Source organism: Capra hircus, chromosome 2 (genome assembly GCF_001704415.2).
Source record: "Capra hircus breed San Clemente chromosome 2, ASM170441v1, whole genome shotgun sequence".
Lineage (NCBI taxonomy): Eukaryota > Metazoa > Chordata > Mammalia > Artiodactyla > Bovidae > Capra > Capra hircus.
Genome location: NC_030809.1, coordinates 88772311 through 88791709, shown reverse-complemented (window position 1 = coordinate 88791709; position 19399 = coordinate 88772311). Strand labels below are relative to the sequence as shown.

The window sequence follows — 19399 nt, the reverse complement described above, 5'->3', positions numbered from 1 at the left end:
AACTGTTGCTTCCTGACCTGCATATAGGCAGACCAAGTGGTCTGGTATTCCCATCTCTTTCAGAATTTTCCACAGTTTATTGTATAAAACCTATTAATAAGATAATTTAGTCAAAATAATCCATATTTTTTGTTTTTTAATTTTTATACAATCAAGTTGAATTTTACAAAATTCAGTTTTAATGCATTTTTTTTGTTAGTATACTTCACATTACTTTCCATCAAAATGAGTTGTGGGGAGACTGATAGGCTAAATATGCAGCGAAGTCATTCTACAATGGATAAGTCTGGGAAATGTTCTGAAGAGCTGGTAATACGTCAGGGATTTAAAGGACTAACTTGGAAGTTGGGAGAAAATAATGAATTTGTATAGTTAAACAAGTGAAAAGTTTTAATAGTCTAGTGTAAAAAGCTTATTTATATCAGTAACTTCTTACTACATTAATAAAAGTTAGCATATTAATATACCACACAGGCACACCAACTATTACTTTTATCTTTTAAATTTAACTGAAATATCAATACATGTTCATTATAATAAATTTGGAAAACACAAAAAAAGACCATGAAATCACCAATAATTCCAGCACCTAAATATAACCACTGCTGGCATTTTGTTGCACATTCTTATTTTCTATGCACATGTAGAAATGCTTTAAACAAACCTTAGAGTTTTCCACTTTAGCAATTCTCTGTTCTGTTTTTACAGTCCCTGTATCATGTATAGAATGTTCCACTAAAGAAAATTCCTTCTTTGTAAATAATTCTTCCTTCACTTAAAATTTTATATGTTATATAAATAAGCAAAACTAAAATAATCTTACATGGTACAAGGTTCTTAATACAAATCTGAGCAACTTTATTGATGTGAGATGACTACCAATGCAACTCAACCAAGCAAATTTAGTTACTGAAGTGTCAAAAAGACAGTTCTATGAAAAGGATCAAGAAGATATTGTAACAACGTAACTAGTATTATTTTTATATCCAAACAAGAAATAAGTCAGAACTGCACTTTTCATACTCTTATTCAAAGACAGTATGCTTAAGTATTTCTTGAACTGTAAAGGAATATTGTAAATAGAAATTCAAGGCTCTTAGGAAGAGAAATTCAAGAGACAGTAAAATGTAATATACTTAGGTCTAAATAAAATGCAAAATAAAACTGCTAGTTAGATGAAATGTTAAGACAAGAGACATTTTTACAAGGTACAGTACCTGATTCGAACTGGCTTTTTCAAGTCTGTCAATCATAATTTCAAATTGCAAAGGCTTAATTTCCATCTTTCTGTTAAGTCTATTTAATAAGGTCTCATCTTCTGAGTCCATATCATAATCTGGTTGTTCATTGTCTAGATTAAAGGCTAGAAAAAAAAAAAGCATATTCAAGCTCAGGAGAAATCATGGAGTTATACAGTGTTTATATTTGATCACAGAATACTCCCAAAGCATATAAAGCACTGACCAGAGTTCATGGGCAGACATCAAAAAATTGGTTTTAGAGATTTAGCTGAAAATAAATTTTAATTCATATATATTTTGAAGTTTAACAGAACACTAAAATAGCAACTAGAATTTTTTATTTTAAAAACAAAGGGTCACAAATATATATTAAAACATAAACTAACCAATATATAAAAAACGATAATACTTATTCTCATGGTAGTTTGGCAGCATAATCAGAAGTTATGGAACAAAATTAACAATCCAGAAATAAACTCAAGTACAAAATATATGATGAGAATGGCATTTCAAACCATTGGAAATAAAACAGACTTTAAAAAAAAAAAAAAAAAGAGGCCCTCGCCTGACAGACTAATTTTCTTAAAAAAATTTTTTTTTAACACGTGCAACATTATAGATGGATCTGAGGCACTATGCTAAATGAAATAAGTCAAAGAAAGACAAATAATGTATAATTTCACTTTTATGTGGAACCTAAAAAAACCTCAAATTCATAGAAAGAGATCAGATTTGTGGTTACCAGAGGCAGAGGGTGGGATGAGGGGGAAACAGATGAAGGTAGAGGAGCATGAAAGATAAGGAAAAATGCTAGGAAATTAAAAGTTTCAAAATTTCACTTTTGGGGGTACAGTTTCTTCTTTTGGCTGTTAGGTTTTATCATCATTAACAAAGAGAACAACCAATATGGCAGGTTATTAAGAGTTATTGCTTGAAATATTCTTAGTGATGTGTGTAAGAAATTTGCTATCAAATGAAATCATCTTTAAGGATTGTCTAGCTCTGAGAAGCTGAGTTCTAAATTTGGCCAGAAATTCATTTCTGGGCCCCTGAAGTCAACTGCTTCTTTTTATGAACTGACAAAAATCAGGATGAGGTACTCAGTAATATTTAGAATGGACCCCCATAATTTTGAATGGACCCCATGAACAGTATGATAAGGCAAAAAGATATGACACTGGAAGACAAGAGCTCAGATCTGTAGGTGTCCAATATGCTACCAGGGAAGAGGGAAAAAACAGCTCCATAAAGAATGAAGAAGCTGGGCCAAAGCGAAAACAACGCCCAGCTGTGGATGTGTCTAGTGGTAAAAGTAAAGTCTGATGCTGTAAGCAACAATACTGCATAGGAACCTGGAATGTTAGGTCAATGAATCAAGGTAAATTGGATGTGGTCAAGCAGGAGAGGGAAAGAGTAAACACCGATGTTTTAGCAATCAGTGAACTAAAGTGGGCCAGAATGGGTGAGTTTAATTCAGATGACTATTATATCTACTACTGTGGGCAAGAATCCCTTAGAAGAAACGGAGTAGCCCTCACAGTCAACAAAAGAGTCTGAAATGATGCAATCTCAGAAATGACAGAATGATCTCATTTAATTCCGGCGAACCATTCAACATCACAGGAATCCAAGTCTACGCTCTAATGCCAAAGAAACTAAAACAGAACATTTCTAGAACTAACACCAAAGACATCCTTTTTATCACAAAGGATTGGAATGCAAAAGTAGGAAGTCAAGAGATACCTGCAGTAACAGGCTAACAGAATTCTGCGAAAGAGAATTCACTGGTCATAGCAAACACCCTCTTCAAGCCACAAAAGAGATGACTCTACTCTAGTGATGGTCTGTCAATACAGAAATCTGCTCTAATTCAGGCTCTTAATGAAGATAAAGTGTTGACTAGGCAAGAACTTTATTACCAGTATAAATTTTGAAACAGCCTTGGTAGGTTTGAAAAATCTCTAGCACATCCTATATCCCTCCTTACAATGAAGTCTCAGAACCACATTTTCCCAAGCCAGTGAAATATTTCTGTATCTTTTATAAATCTACTCCGTTAACTTAGGGTATGTAGAACATGAAATTATGACAACTGGTTGGACTGTTATCTTTAGATATGAAGGACTAGTTATACTATGTACATGGAATTAATAAAATTGCCTTAATAGTGTGTTTTTCCCCTGATATCTCTACCTAACTTGAGATGGTTAGGAAAATAGGTATTTAGAATTAAACCTCTTGCCTGGAGAATCCCAGGGACGGGGGAGCCTGGTGGGCTGCCATGTCTGGGGTCGCACAGAGTTGGACACGACTGAAGTGACTTAGCAGCAGTAGCAGCAGAATTAAACCAGGAGTCATCAAAGTAACTGGAAGCCAAATCTGAATCATCTGTGACTGCTTTCCCACTACAAGATTAGAATTTAAAGACTTCCCTGGTGGTCCACTAAATTTTGCCTCTGTGCTTCCAATACAAGGGGCACAGGTTCAATCCCTAGTTGGCAAACCATGATCCTGCCACATGGTGCATCCAGAAAGAAACAACAGCAGAATTTGGAATGTGTGACAAATCAGATGGCCTGAAAAGCCAGAAATGTGTATTATCTGTCCCTGTACAGAAAGTTTACCAACACCTCGGGTAAACTGTACACATGTTGGCACTGACCGACTGACTAAAAAATTTTCCTGATTATTCACGACACAGGGTCAGACCCACTCCTTATCCAGAACTGAGAAACTAAAGTGCTTTCTGGCTCCATGCCATCTTTTCTCTCAAATTTTCAAAGCCATGCAATGTGAGAATCAGACGAAATATCTCCTTAAATCTCCCTCATTTCAGAGATGAAAATTTATTCCCAGAGAAGTTCTCAGGTCACATCGCTTAGTGGCAGAAGCCATCCTCAACTTCTTGAACCTACATTCAATCCTGACCTCAGGAATCCCAAAACATGAATGCTCTGTATGGTGAGGGAGTCATATTAGAAAGTGAGCTTTTTAGGGACTTCCCTGGTGGTTGGTCCAGTAGTTAAGAATCTACCTTCCAATGCAGGGGATGTGGGTTCAATCCCTGGTCAGGAAACTAAGATCCCACATGCCCCAGAGCGGCTAACCCAGCACCAGAACTACTGAAGCCCAAGAGCTCTCAGCCTGTGCTCCACAACGAGAAGCCTGCACACTGCAACTAGAGAAAGTGCTCACACTACAATGAAGACCCCGTGCACTGCAGCAAAGACACAGCACAGCCAAAATAAAAAGAACTTCTTTTTTAAATGAAAGCTTTTTCAAAAGGTCTGAATTGTTGGGAATCTCCTCCTTGAATTGAACTGGCATCCACCTCCAGCTGAACTTTCTATTCCTTTAATTTATTTATTTAACTCTAATGCAAGTCAGAATGAAGAACACGATAAAATGAAACTTAAGCAGTATACAGAATGAGACTCAGCAGGTAAAGAATCCGGGCTGTAATGCAGGAGACCCGAGTTCGATCCCTGGGTAGGGAATATTCCCTGGAGGAGGAACTGGCAATCCACTCCAGTATGCTTGCTTGGAAAATCCCATGGACAGAGAGGAACCTGGTGAGCTATAGTCCATGGGGGTCATAAAGAGTCAGAAATTACTTAGCACCTAAATAGACATCAGATTCATTATACTATCTGCAGCCAAGACGGAGCAGCTCTATACAGTCAGCAAAAACAAGACCTGGAGCTGACTGTGGCTCAGAGATCAGCTCCTTACTATAAAATTGAGACTTAAGTTGAAGAAAGCAGAGAAAACCAACAGACCATTCAGATGTGACCTGAATCAAATCCTCTATGACACACAGTACAGGTGGTGAACAGATTCAAGGGATTAGATTTGGTAGACAGAGTGAATGAAGAACTATGGATGGAGGTTTGTAACACTGCAATTACAAAACCAGTGACCAAAACCATCCCAAAGAAACAGAAATGCAAGAAGGTAAAATGGTTGTCAGAGGAGGCTTACAAATAGCTGAGAGAAGAGACGTGAAAGGCAAAGGAGAAAAGGAAAGATATCCAACTGAATGCAAAATTCCAGAAAACAGCAAGTAGAGATGAGACAGCCTTCTTAAGTGAACAATGCAAATAAACAGAGGAAAACAACAGAATGGGAAAGACTAGACTCTCAAAGAAAATTAGAGATACCAAGGGAACATTTCATGCAAAGACAGGCACAATAAAGGAAAGAAAGGGCAAGGATCAAACAAAAGCAGAAGAGATTAAGAAGAGGTGGCAAGAATACACGGGAAGAACTATACAAAACAGGTCTTCATGACCAGGATAACCATGAGAGTATGGTAACTCATCTAGAGCCAGATATCCTGGAATGTGAGGTCAAGTGGGCCTTAGGAAGCATCACTACAAGCAAAGCTAGTGGAAGTGATGGAATTCCAGCTGAGCTATTTCAAATCCTAAAAAATGATGCTGTGAAAGTGTGGCACTCAATACGCCAGAAAATTTGGAAAACTCAGCAGTTGCCATAGGACTTGAAAAGGTCAGTTTTCATTCCAATCCCAAAGAAAGGCAATGCCAAAGAATGCTCTCACTATCACACAATTGCACTCATCTCACACGCTAGTAAAGTAATGCTCAAAATTCTCCAAGCCAGGTTTCAACAGTACGAGACTGTGAACTTCCAGATGCTCAAGCTGGATTTAGAAAAGGCAGAGAAACCAGAGATCAAATTGCCAACATCTGTTGGATCATCGAAAAAGCAAGGGAATTCCAGAAAAATATCTACTTCTGCTTCATTGACTAGGCTAAAGCCTTTGACTGTGTGGATCACAACAAACTGGAAAATTCCTAACGAGATGGGAATACCAGACTACCTTACTTGCCTCCTGAGAAATTTGTATGTAGATCAAGAAGCAAAAGTGAGAACTGGACATGGAACAACTAGCTGATTCAAAATGGAGAAAGTAGTATATCAAGGCTGGATACTGTCACTCTGCTTATTTAATGTCTATGCAGAGTACATCATGTGAAATGCCCAGGCTGGACAAAGCACAAGCTGGAATCAAAATTGCCAGGAGAAACATCAACAACCTCAGATATGCATATGATATCACTCTAAAAGCAGAAAGCAAAGCGGAACTAGAGAGCCTCTTCATGAGGGTGAAAAAGCTGGCTTAAAACTCAACATTCAAAAAAACTAAGATCATGAAATCTGGTCCCATCATTTAATGGCAAATAGATGGGGAAAATGTACAAAGACTGGCAGATTTTATTTTCTTGGGCTCCTAAATCACTGTGGACAGTGACTGCCAGCCACAAAATTATAAGATGCTTGCTCCTTGGAAGAAAAGCTAGGACAAAACTAGACAGGGTATGAAACAGCAGAGACAGCACTTTGCTGACAAAGGCCCGTATGGTCAAAGCTGTTTGTGTTAGTTGTTCAGTTGTGTCCGACTCTTTGCAACCCCATGGACTGTAGCCCACCAGGCTCCTCTGTCCATGGAATTCTCCAGGCAAGAACACTGGAGTGGGTTGCCACATCCTTCTCCAGGGGATCTTCCCCACCCACAGATTGAACTCTGGTCTCCTGCATTGCAAGTGGATGCTTTACCATCTGAGCTACTAGGGAAGCCCATAGTCAAAGCTGGTTATTGGTTTTTCCAGCAGTCATGGAGAGTTGGGCCAGAAAGACAGCTGAGTGCCAAAAACTTGATGCTTTCAAACTATGGTGCTGGAGAAGACTCAAGAGTCCCCTGGACAGCAAGACCTTTATACCTGTCAGTTCTACAGGAAATCAACACTGAATATTCACTGGAAGGACTGATGCTGAAGCTGAAGCACCAATACTTGCATCACTTGATGTGAAGAGCTGACTCACTGGAAAAGACTCTTATGCTGGGAAAGACTAAGGACAGGAGACGGGTCAGCAGAGGATGAGATGGTTGGATGGCATCATCGACTCGACAGACATGAGTTTGAGCTAACTCTGAAAGATGTCTGAAAGATAGCGGAGGACAGAGGAACCCGGAGTGCTGCAGTCCACGGGGGTAACAAAGAGTCGGACACAACTGAGTGACTGAACAACAACCACAGTTTCACTTTCATGAAAAGTGAAAAGTACACTATGAAAAGTATACACATTTCTGTTATAACATGATATGAGTTTCTAAAAAAAAAAAATCCTCTATATATACAACTGTACATCAACAATAACAGGCTTATGTAAAGTCCATATAACTTATCAAAACCCAAACAAGCCATAAATGTTATAATAGATGGTCATGTAAGTGACTTAGAATAGCTGGCTACTACCTCAGTTCAGTTCAGTTGCTCAGTCATGTCCAACTCTTTGTGACCCCATGAATTACAGTACGCCAGGCCTCCCTGTCCATCATCAACTCCCAGAGTACACCCAAACTCATGTCCATAGAGTTGGTGATGCCATCCAACTGTCTCATCCTCTGTCGTCCCCTTCTCCTCCTGCCCCCAATCACTCTCAGCATCAGAGTTTTTTCTAATGAGTCAACTCTTCGCATGAGGTGGCCAAAGTATTGGAGTTTCAGCTTAACATCAGTCCTTCCAAAGAACACCCAGGACTGATCTCCTTTAGAATGGACTGGTTGGATCTCCCTGCAGTCCAAGGGACTCTCAAGAATCTTCTCCAACACCACAGTTCAAAAGCATCAATTCTTTGGCGCTCAGCTTTCACAAAGTCCAACTCTCACATCTATACATGACTACTGGAAAAACCATAGCCTTGACTAGACGGACCTTTGTTGGCAAAGTAACGTCTCTGCTTTTTAATATGCTATCTAGGTTGGTCATAACTTCCCTTCCAAGGAGTAAGTGTCTTTTTATTTCATGGCTGCAATCACCATGTGCAGTGATTTTGGAGCCCCCCAAAATAAAGTCTGACACTGTTTCCACTGTTTCGCCTTCTAGGAACACTAAAAAAGCACAAAAAAAAAACCCCAGAATGTAACTGCTGCCTTGTGGATACTCAGACAACACAGACCGTAAGGGATGTTGGCACATTAGGGCTTCAGGAAGAAATGCTGTGTGAGAGCTGTGCAAGGCTGGGGATATTATCTTTTTGGGAAAGGAATTCTAGGTGCAGGTACTTATATTTAATTTCTTAATATAGAGTTGGAGGGGCTCATTAAATGTTGAGCAGTCAAGGTAAAGCATTTGCTCTTCCCTAATGAAGATTTTAATCCTTCTGTTACTATTCCAGCCACTTTTGGCAAGGAAAATCACAAAAGAAACAAGACAACTTCCATGTAGTACTGAACTCATTCTCTTCCTTTACTCACTGTCGTTAAGCTAATTAGTATCATAAACACTTGTGCAGAATAGTCTGTACAGCAAATCTGTATTAATAAGGACAAAAGAAATAATTTTATGTAGATTACCTGTCCTGATGCTGTTTTTCTTATGATATCCTATATGATACAAATTTATCATTTGTATAGCCCCATGCCATAGTGCTCTTTGTAATGAATGAGATATTGTTTATAAATCTATCAGTTAACAAGAGAAATGCATATAAAACATATTTCACAGGCAATTATCTACATAATTATATCAGTTCAGTTCAGTTGGTCAGTCATATCCAACTCTTTGCAACTCCATGGACTGCAGCATGCAGGCCTTCCTGTCCATCACCAACTCCTGGAGCTTGCTCAAATTCATGTCCATCAAGTTGGTGATGCCATCCAACCATCTTATCTTCTGTTGTCCCCTTCTCCTCCCACCTTCCAATCTTTCCCAGCATCAGGGTATTTTCAAATGAATCAGTTCTTTGCATCAGTTGGCAGCTTCAGTCCTTCCAAAGAATATTCAGGACTGATTTTCTTTAGGATTGACTGGTTTGATCTCCTTGCAGTCCAAGGGACTCTCAAGAGTCTTCTCCAACATCACAGTTCAAAAGCATCAATTCTTCATCACTCAGCTTTCTTTATAGTCCAACTCTTAACATCCACACATGACTACTAGAAAAACCATAACTTCGACTAGATGGACCTTGGTTGGCAAAGTAATGTCTCTGCTTTTTAATATGCTGTCTAGGCTGGTCACAGCTTTTCTTCCAAGGAGCAAGCGTCTTTTAATTTCATGGTTGCAATCATCATCTGCCATGATTTTGGAGCTCAAGAAAATAAAGTCTGTCACTGTTTCCATTGTTTCTCCATCTACTGGCCATGAAGTGAGGGGATCAGATGCATGACCTTCATTTTTTAAATCCTGAGTTTTAGGCCAACTTTTTCACTTTACTCTTTTATTTTCATCCAGAGGCTCTTTAGTTCCTCTTCACTTTCTGCCATAAGGGTGGTGTCATCTGTATATCTGCTGCTGCTGCTGCTAAGTTGTTTTAGTCGTGTCCAACTCTGTGCGACCCCATAGACAGCAGCCCATGAGGCTCCCCCGTCCCTGGGATTCTCCAGGCAAGAACACTGGAGTGGGTTGCCATTTCCTTCTCCAATGCAAGAAAGTAGAAAGTGAAAAGTGAAAGTGAAGTCCCTCAGTCGTGTCCGACTCTTAGTGACCCCATGGACTGCGGCCCACCAGGCTCTTCCATCCATGGCATTTTCCAGGCAAGAGTGCTGGAGTGGGGTGCCACTGCCTTCTCCACTGTATATCTGAGGTTGTTGATATTTCTCCCAACAATCTTGATTCCAGCTTGTGCTTCATCCAGCCTGTTATTTCACATGATGTATTCTGAATAGGAGTTAAATAAGCAGGGTGACAATATACTGCCTTTACATACTCCTTTCCCAATTTGGAACCAGTCCATTGTTCCATATCTGGTTCTAACTGTTATTTCTTGACCTGCATAGAGATTTCTCAGGAGGCAGGTAAGGTGGTCTGGTGTTCCCATCTCTTGAAGAATTTTCCAGTTTGTTGTGATCCACTCAGTCAAAGGCTTTGGCATAGTCAATAAAGCAGATGTTTTTCTGGAATTCTCTTGCTTTTTCTATGATCTAATGGATGTTGGCAAATTTTTCTCTTGTTCCTCTGCCTTTTCTAAATCCAGCATGAACATCTGGAAGTTCTTGGTTCACGTAATGTTGAAGCCTAGCTTGTAGAATTTTGAGAATTACTTTGCTAGTGTGTGAGATGAGTGCAACTGTGTGGCAGTTTGAATATTCTTTGGCATTGCTCTTCTTTGGGACTAGAATGAAAACTGACCTTTTCGAGTGCTGTGCCAACTGCTGAGTTTTCCAAATTTTCTGGCATATTGAGTGCTGCACTTTAACAGCATCATTCTTTAGGATTTGAAATAGCTCAGCTGGAATTCCATCACTTCCACTAGCTTTGTTTGCAGTGATGCTTCTTAAGGCCCACTTGACTTCGAATTGGAGGATGTCTGGCTTTAGATGAGTGTGATCACACCATTGTGGTCATCTGGGTCATTAAGATCTTTTTTGTACAATTCCCAATTTTATATATATATATATATATATATATATATATATATATATATATATATATACACACACACACAATTATAGAATTTTCACTTAAAGGGCTTTTGGATGGGCATGGCAAGAGAAAGTGTTTTATTTCATTTTTTAATGTGGTAGAAGACATGTAAGGGAAAATTTTTAATTTTCTTAACCAGTTTTAAGCATACAGCTTAGTGATATTAAGTACACTCACAATGCTATGCAACCATCACCATCATCCATCTCTAGAAACACCAGAAAGGTTTCATAATTTCCTGCTACTATTTCTTGCTCACGCTGCCAAAAACATGAAGTGACTTAGAAAGGCAGCAAGCGAAGAGAAACTCAAGAGCCTCTTGAAAGTCAAAGAGGAGAGTGAAAGAGCCGGCTTAAAACCCAAAATTCAAGAAACCAAGATCATGGCATCCAGTCCCATTACTTTATAGCAAACAGACGGGTAAGAAATGGGAAAAGTGACAAGACTTGATTTTGGGGGGGGGGCTCCAAAATTACTGTGGATGGTGACTACAGTCATGAAATTAAAAGAGCTTCCTCCTTGGAAAGAAAGCTATGACAAATCTAGACAAAATATGAAAAAGCAGAGATCACTTTGCTGACAAAGGTCCGTATAGTCAAAGCTATGGTTTTTCCAGTAATCATGTATGGGTGTTAGAGCTGGACTGCAAAGAAGGCTGAGAGCCGAAGAACTGATGCTTTCGAATTGTGGTGCTGGAGAAGACTCTTGAGCGTCCCTTAGACAGCAAAGAGATCAAATCGGTCAATCCTGAAGGAAATCAGTCCTGAATATTCTTTGGAAGTACTGATGCTGCAGTTGAAACTCCAATACTTTGGTCACCTGATGTGAAGAGTTAACTCACTGGAAAAGACCCTGATGCTGGGAAAGATTGAGGGCAGGAGGAGAAGCAGGGGACAGAGGACGAAACAGTTGGATGGCATCACCAACTCAATGGATAGGAGTTTGAGTAAACTCTGGGAGAGAGTGAAGGACAGGGAAGTGTGGTGTGCTGCAGCCCACAGGGTAGCAAAGAGTCCAACATGACTGAGCAACCAAACAACAAGCACTGTGTAGAAATAATACCTATTTTCTACACAGACCAGAGAAACAGTTTACAGAGTGAATCAACAGATGTTTGTAAAACACACAAAGTCCTGGTTTAGCATGAATTCAACTTATTAAGTGCTTATTTAATGGGTCAGGTGGACAGCTAGGTATAATACCCAGAGATAAACAGAGGAATCTCTGTCCATAGTTCCTCATTTTGAGTATGAAAACATTACACTTGTAAACACTCTTGTATACAAGAAGAACTTCTTGTCTCTCAAGGTTTTCCTCCCAAACAAAACTGGTCCAGCAACACAGCTGCCTACAGATGAGCCTGGGAACTGTCAGAGACCTGCCAAGGTGTTGTAGGGCATGGGCTATGTCCAGAGATGGAAATGTGGAAAGCAGTCCCTCCCAGTACCACTCAGCTCCATGTTTGCCAAGCACCTTGCTCAGACAGGACTCAGAACATTCTTTGTCTTAACAAAGTATTACGCTGCATCTTTGAATTACATGGGCATTGCCCAGTGTATGTCTTTTCTGTCCTCTGATTTAGAAGAAGGGTATGGCTGTATGTCATGCTTCTTTTGGATACTTATAGTGAAGAGGCTAACTTGTGTACATATTTCTTAATTTTAGTTCTTTGGAAGGGACTTGCACTACTGATGGATAGCATGTGCTTGTTTCCATTTCAAATGAGTAAACTCTTTTAAAACAAGTTTGGCCGTATCCCTCATGTTCTTCCTTTCCTACCAGAAATAATAATTACCACGTAATATGGCTCTAGGAAATAAAGAGAAAAAAGGCCATGCTGCCATTAAAAAAACAGTGACCAGAGAATACACTACCAATAGTCACAAACGCATCATACACTGAGAAATCTGAAAACACACCATGAAGGAGACGGAAACATCTCATGTATTATCTGCTAACAGGCTCAATGACGCAGTCTGGACTAAAAGATTAGGACTGTACCCTACCATATTTGGGCATGCTTATTCAGAAAACATCATTAATACGAAGATTTCCTGAAGAAGCACTATACACGGGTCACCTAGGTACATATCCTCACTTTCAACAACTTGCAGAGCTTGCAGAACGCCCTACAAATATGAAGACTAGAAGGCTTTGCATTTCTTCTTTCCACAGAGCACAGAGTAATGGGGATTTTGTAAAACAATGGGTAAACTAGGGTCATCTGTCTGGTCTACAGTACATCTAATAATAAGCTCGTCTGCACCAAAATCGTAATGAGAAACTACACTGTGCTTATCAATAAGCACGCAACATTTAGTAGAGTCCCAAGTCCCACTCCACACAGTCCCTGAGCCTCAAGAGGCAAAAGCTGACTCCTAAGAAGAAAATTTAAACAAAAGCAGTCAAAAAATTTAAGAAAGGAATAGGGATACTCAGATTGTTTCCTGAGTCCTCCTCCCCCGATTTTTAAAATCGATGGCAACTTGTCAAGAGGAAAACTAGAATAAACAAAGATATGCTGGGAGATCTAGATGCCAATTAGCTTTACTCAAATCATACAGTAGTTACTCTTTTCTGGTAAAAATCTTAAAAAGTAATAGTTCCTATAGGGAGTCGTAGACCAGAACCCAGATGTTTAACCACATAATCACATAACTAAATGGTTACCCAAGCAATATTTAATAAAGTTAATATCTAAGCATCATAAAATCTGGATAATTTTCATTTTTACAGGTTTTTTTTAGTACATTTTGACCACCAGGGTTATATTTAAAAGCAAGACCAAAAAAACTTACAAATAACAAAAGTTACGTGATATATAGAGCTGGAATCATCTTATACATTAGAAAAATGAGGTTAAAAATGCTGGTGAGTTGAGCACAGGTTTCAGGATCTCAACTCATAGAGCTCAGTGATTCTTCCACTATAACTATAATAAAAAGCTCCTTCATGGTCAAAAGGAGATAAATTAAAAGATTGTTTTCTGTTCAGTCATGGACTTAAATACTTAAGATAATACATTACAAGCATTTAATAGCAAACAATAAAAATATTTATTTACAAGTAAATGCAAGTTGACTACCATGCATGTGAAACAAGTTATTGTGGGCCCAGTGCACCAGGCACTCAAGGATTTGTTAAAAACAAACGTTAAAAATTAAAATAAAAACAAACTCTTATAAGACTTCCCCATTTAAAGTTACTTTACATTAAGAAAAATTTCAACAATTACTTATGAATTATTGATAATTTTTTAATGTAAAAAGAAGCAATATTATACAAAGCTCCTATTTTCATTCATGTTTCAGAGTTTCTGAATGCTTATTTCTGGACTCTTTGTCAATATCCAATCCCTCTGATACAAGCAATAAAATAAGACAGAAGGACCAGTACACCTTATTTTGTAAAGGTTCGTCTTTTAACAGTAACACTTATAAGAGTGTCATTCACTTAAAAACTCTGATCTATCTCTTCTTCCAGCTCTGCATTTCCTCTCCTATACAATTTCCAAAATTATGTTTTTTAATCCACTGAATCCAGTAAAAACAAACACTGAATGTACAACATGTGTAACAGGCTCCCTTCTAAATTAAGACAGATAACAATACCATAAAACAGAATAAGTGATGAAAGGTAATTCCAGACAGAGAGTAGCAGGAAAAAAGGGAATATGCTTAACTAACATCAATTATCAATGATGAGTTTGGCTAGTAGGCTAGATGATTACAAAGCACTTTCAAAGAGTAGGACAAAAATTCAAAACCATACATCCACTGAAGTTGTAAGCATATATATAAAATGAACATATGAAGGGAAAACATAGTCACAACACTCTCCAACATAAAGTGCAGGAATATCTTTTTTGATCCATCTCCCAGAATAATGAAAATAACAAAAATAAACACACGGGATCTACTTAAACTCAAAAGCTTTTACACGGCAAAGGAAACAAACAAAATGAGAAGCTGACTTACAGATTGGGAGAAAATATTTTATGGATGTCCTTAAAAAAACAAAAATAGAGCTACCATATGACCCTGCAATCCCCACTCCTGGGCATATACTCAAAAAAAAAACCCATGATCTGAAAGAATACATGCACCTCAAAGTTCACTGCAGAACTGTTTATAATAGCAAAGACATGGAAGCAACCAAAATGCCCATCAACAGAGGAATGGGTAAAGAAGATGTAGCGCATATCGACGACTGAATATTACTCAGGCATTAAAAAGAATGAAATAATGCAATCTGCAGCAACATGGATGGACCTAGAGATTGTCATAGTGAGTGAAATAAAGCAGACACAGAATGAGAAATATTGTATGAATCCCTTATATGTGGAATCTAAAAAGCAATGATACAAATGCACTTATTTACAAAGCTGAAACAGACACACAGACTTAAGAAACTTATGGTTGCCGGGGCGGGGGGGTGGGGGTACGGCAGGGTGGGGGGGGATGCAGGGAAGGGATAGTTAGGGAGTTTGGGATGGATATGTATACACTGCTATATTTAAAATGGATAATAACAAAGACATGTTACATAGCATGTGGAACTCTGTTCAATGTTATGTTGCAGCCTGGGTGGGAGGGGAGTTTGGAGAATGGATTCATGTACATGTATGGCTGAGTCCCTTTGCTATCCACCTGAAACTATCACAAATTGTTTACTGGCTATACCCCAATATAAAACAAAAATATTAAAAAGCATATAAATATTTTTAAAATAGAGTTGATCAGTTTCACAAACCTAGCATCAGCAGTGCTACTGCATACCTAAATGCCAGTGAAATGGAAACCAGTGTATACTAATGTAGGCTCTGACCACGAAGATCTATGAACTAAGTAGCTGGAATAAATCATCTTCCTAAGATCGCACATACCTAACTCTAACAAGTCCAGGAATCTGACAAAGGCTCACAAGTCTCGCCTTTAATATCATCAAAGTCTTAAAACAGTGCTTCTCAAACTTAAGCACTCACCAGAATCATTTGATTGAATCAAACGGATTGCTGAGTTCGCTCGACTGAATCAAACAATTTCTGACACAGCAGATCTGAAGTGGGGTCTGTGAACACGTTCCGAAGTGATGCTGAACAACATTCTGAAAAACTCTGATCTAAATGCAAGTCTTCACTCTTTAAAGATTATAAAACTTGACTTACACCTAATGTGAAATAAGATGAACTTTTATTTCATCATAACTTTTATGAAATTCATGTATTGTTAAAATCCTCAGGTTTCAAATTATTTTCAAAGTAGTTAATGACAAACTAGTACATCTCAAAAGTTCAGAGGCAACCCAAGCACCATCCTCCCTCCTTTGCTTGGAGCTCTCCAAGGTTCTGATAGCTTGCAAACCTAGCAGTTCTAAATGTTGTACCAATATATCAAACGAATGTTAATTAAGTCAGAATTCTTGACTTTGCTTCTCTGAGATTTTCTACTGTTATAAGACTTGACCAGAGACCTCATTTACACTTTCTTCCCAATGTACGAAAAAAGAATATGAAGTGCAAAACGCTACTTTCTACAAGATAACATAGTGATCCAAATCCATCCACCAGCTGATTTATTCTAGAAAGTGTTCTAGGTTTGTATTATACTCAAGGGTATTCATTCCTGTAGTCTTTTTGCTGACAGCCAACAAATTACATTCCTCTCCCACTTTGAAGAATTAAATTTCATATAAACAACAAGTATTACTGGTGAAAATTGGTAGCAATGAGCTACTTTCATGGAACTACAGACCATGAAAATGAGTAAGGGGGTATTTTGAAACTTTCAGGTAGAGATTTTCATCATTTGAGAGGGAAAAGAGTCTAATGATATTAGAGAGGACCTAGGGGATGCGATCGGAGAAGGCAATGGCACCCCATTCCAGTACTCTTGCCTGGAAAATCCCATGGACGGAGGATCCTGGTGGGCTGCAGTCCATGGGGTCACAAAGAGTCGGACATGACTTAGCGACTTCACTTTCACTTTTCACTTTCATGCATTGGAGAAGGAAATGGCAACCCACTCCAGTGTTCTTGCCTGAAGAATCCCAGGGGCAGGGGAGCCTGGTGGGCTGCTGTCTGTGGGGTCACACAGAGTTGGACATGACTGAAGCAACTTAGCAGCAGCAGTGCAGCGGATGTGATAGTTGATTTTTTTAAAAAGTCAGGTGTATCAAGATAATGATCCTTTTATTCTCTCTCAAATTATGCTTTTTCTTAGTCTTCTCTTATCTCTTCCTTCAGATTCTTCCTCCCTTGTTTTCTAATAACTCAAGAGACAACTGGACAAGTAACAGTTCAGGGCATGAGAATGCTAATGAATCCTAAACATATGAAAAGAACCTCAACCTTATTTATAAGAAATCTAAATTAAAACTACACTGAGAAATCAGAATAAAGTCTGTGTGTTAGATAATATGGGATGGGAAGTATATAGGAACACTTTGAACTACTGTCACAACCGTCCTGTAAAAACTTTTTCCAAAATCAATAGTTTATTAAAAAAAAAAAAAACTACATTGAGGTGTATTATATAGTACCTACTGAACTGCTAAAATCAGAAAACTCAAAAGCAGTCTTTTGACAAGGATATGGGGAAATAAGCTCTTTTATACCTTGCGAGAAGACATCCAAAATAGTATTAACCCTTACAGAGAGCAATTTGACAAATTCTGTAAAGAAAAGGTATAATCATACCTTTATGAAATTCTTTATATTCATCATCATTCACTAATTCACTAACCGTAATAACAGAAGACTAGAAACAATCCAAGTTTCCTTCCATAAGAAACTGGATAATTAACTGGCACATCTCAAACACAAAGGACTATTTATGCAGCAGCAAAAAGGAGTGGGAACACACTCTACATGCTAATAAAGGATAATTCCCAGACTACACTCTCACACACAAACACACAACATATGCTAGAGAGTACATATAGCATGGTAAATTTAGTGAAAGAAGGGGTATAAAAATAAAAATATAATTTCCTATGTATGTGAATCTGTATTACAAACTCCTAAAAAATAGACAGGCTAATAAAAGTGGTTACTGATAAAGGGAAGGTGACTCAGAGTAGAGAGTAGATAAGGATGAGGTTGTTTTTGTATATCTTTTATTTTGGAAACTTCTAAATGCATTATCTATTTAAAAATAAAACTCATGTTACTCCATGACTCTAAAAATAATGTTGTGTTCTAATAAAATATTCTGGGTCAGTGAACCCTATGTACTGATATTCTCCCTCAGATTCTTCAATTCAAACCTCTTATCTTTCTCATTCATTTTCAGTTAATCTTTCAGCCAGTACAGTAGTACATCAGCAAAAAACATCATTCAAGACCTTTGGGTTCATACAGTATCTTGGCTTAATCAGTACAAACCAATCCTAAAATTATATGTAATAAATGAGTAAGAACACACATTCTACTAATATCTAATAGTGTAAAATAATAAATAAGTCACAGAAAAAAAATGTATGTCTCTAGCCCACTAAATGGATAGGAACTTGAGAAATTAAACAGCAATATTCTTATAAACAGACTTGTTTTAATGTTAGCAAAATATTAACTGGACTAGAAAATAAACTCAATATACAGAAGATATCAGAAAGATTTAAAATAGAAATCTTAATAGACCTGAAAAAAATCCAAATATATAAACACGAGTCAGAGACAAAGGAATAATTTCCTTTACAAAAAGAGATTCTTTAAAGAAGATGTCACCAAATATTCTTTTCAAAAATCATCCCTATGGTAGATACAAAATAGCATATTTTATTCTTTAAAATTATAAATTTATTTATTTTAATTGGAGGATAATTACTTTACAATATTGTATTGGTTTTGCCATACATCAACATGAATCCACCACAGGTATACATGTGTTCCCCATCCTGAACCCCACTCCCACCTCCCTCCATGAACCATCCCTCTCGGTCATCCCAGTGCACCAGCCCAAAGCATCCTGTATCCTGCATCGAACCTGGACTCGTGATTCGTTTCATATATGATATTATACATGTTTCAATGCCATTCTCCCAAATCCCACCCTCTCCCTCTCCCACAAAGTCCAAAAGACTGTTCTATACATCTGTGTCTCTATTGCTGTCTCGCATACAGGGTTATCATTATCATCTTTCTAAATTCCATATACATGCATTAGAATACTGTATTGGTGTTTTTCTTTCTGGCTTACTTCACTCTGTATAATCGGCTCCAGTTTCATCCACATCATTAGAACTGATTCAAATGTATTCTTTTTAATGGCTGAGTAATACTCCATTGTGTATATGTACGACAGCTTTCTTATCCATTCATCTGCTGATGGACATCTAGGTTGCTTCCATGTCCTGGGTATTATAAACAGTGTTGCGACGAACATTGGGGTACATGTGTCTCTTTCCATTCTGGTTTCCTCAGTGTGTATGCCCAGCAGTGGGATTGCTGGGTCATAAGGCAGTTCTATTCCCAGTTTTTTAAGGAATCTCCACACTGTTCTCCATAGTGGCTGTACTAGTTTGCATTCCCACCAACAGTGTAAGAGGGTTCCCTTTTCTCTACACCCTCTCCAGCATTTATTGGTTGTAGACTTTTGGATTGCAGCCATTCTGACTGGCGTGAAATGGTACCTCATTGTAGTTTTGATTTGCATTTCTCTGATAATGAGTGATGTTGAGCGTCTTTTCATGTGTTTGTTAGCCATCTGT

The 19399-nt window shown here is 38.1% G+C and overlaps 1 protein-coding gene across 2 annotated transcripts in view; it reads right to left on the bottom strand.

The window, feature by feature from the left end:
- EPC2 (enhancer of polycomb homolog 2) overlaps window positions 1–19399 on the bottom strand; it is a 129519-nt gene that overhangs the window by 42398 nt on the left and 67722 nt on the right. For both annotated transcript variants that reach the window (XM_005676169.2, XM_013969839.2), the window contains exon 3: window positions 1218–1363. In XM_005676169.2, the coding sequence (XP_005676226.2) occupies window positions 1218–1363 (146 nt within the window). The remainder of the gene's footprint in view (window positions 1–1217; window positions 1364–19399) is intronic.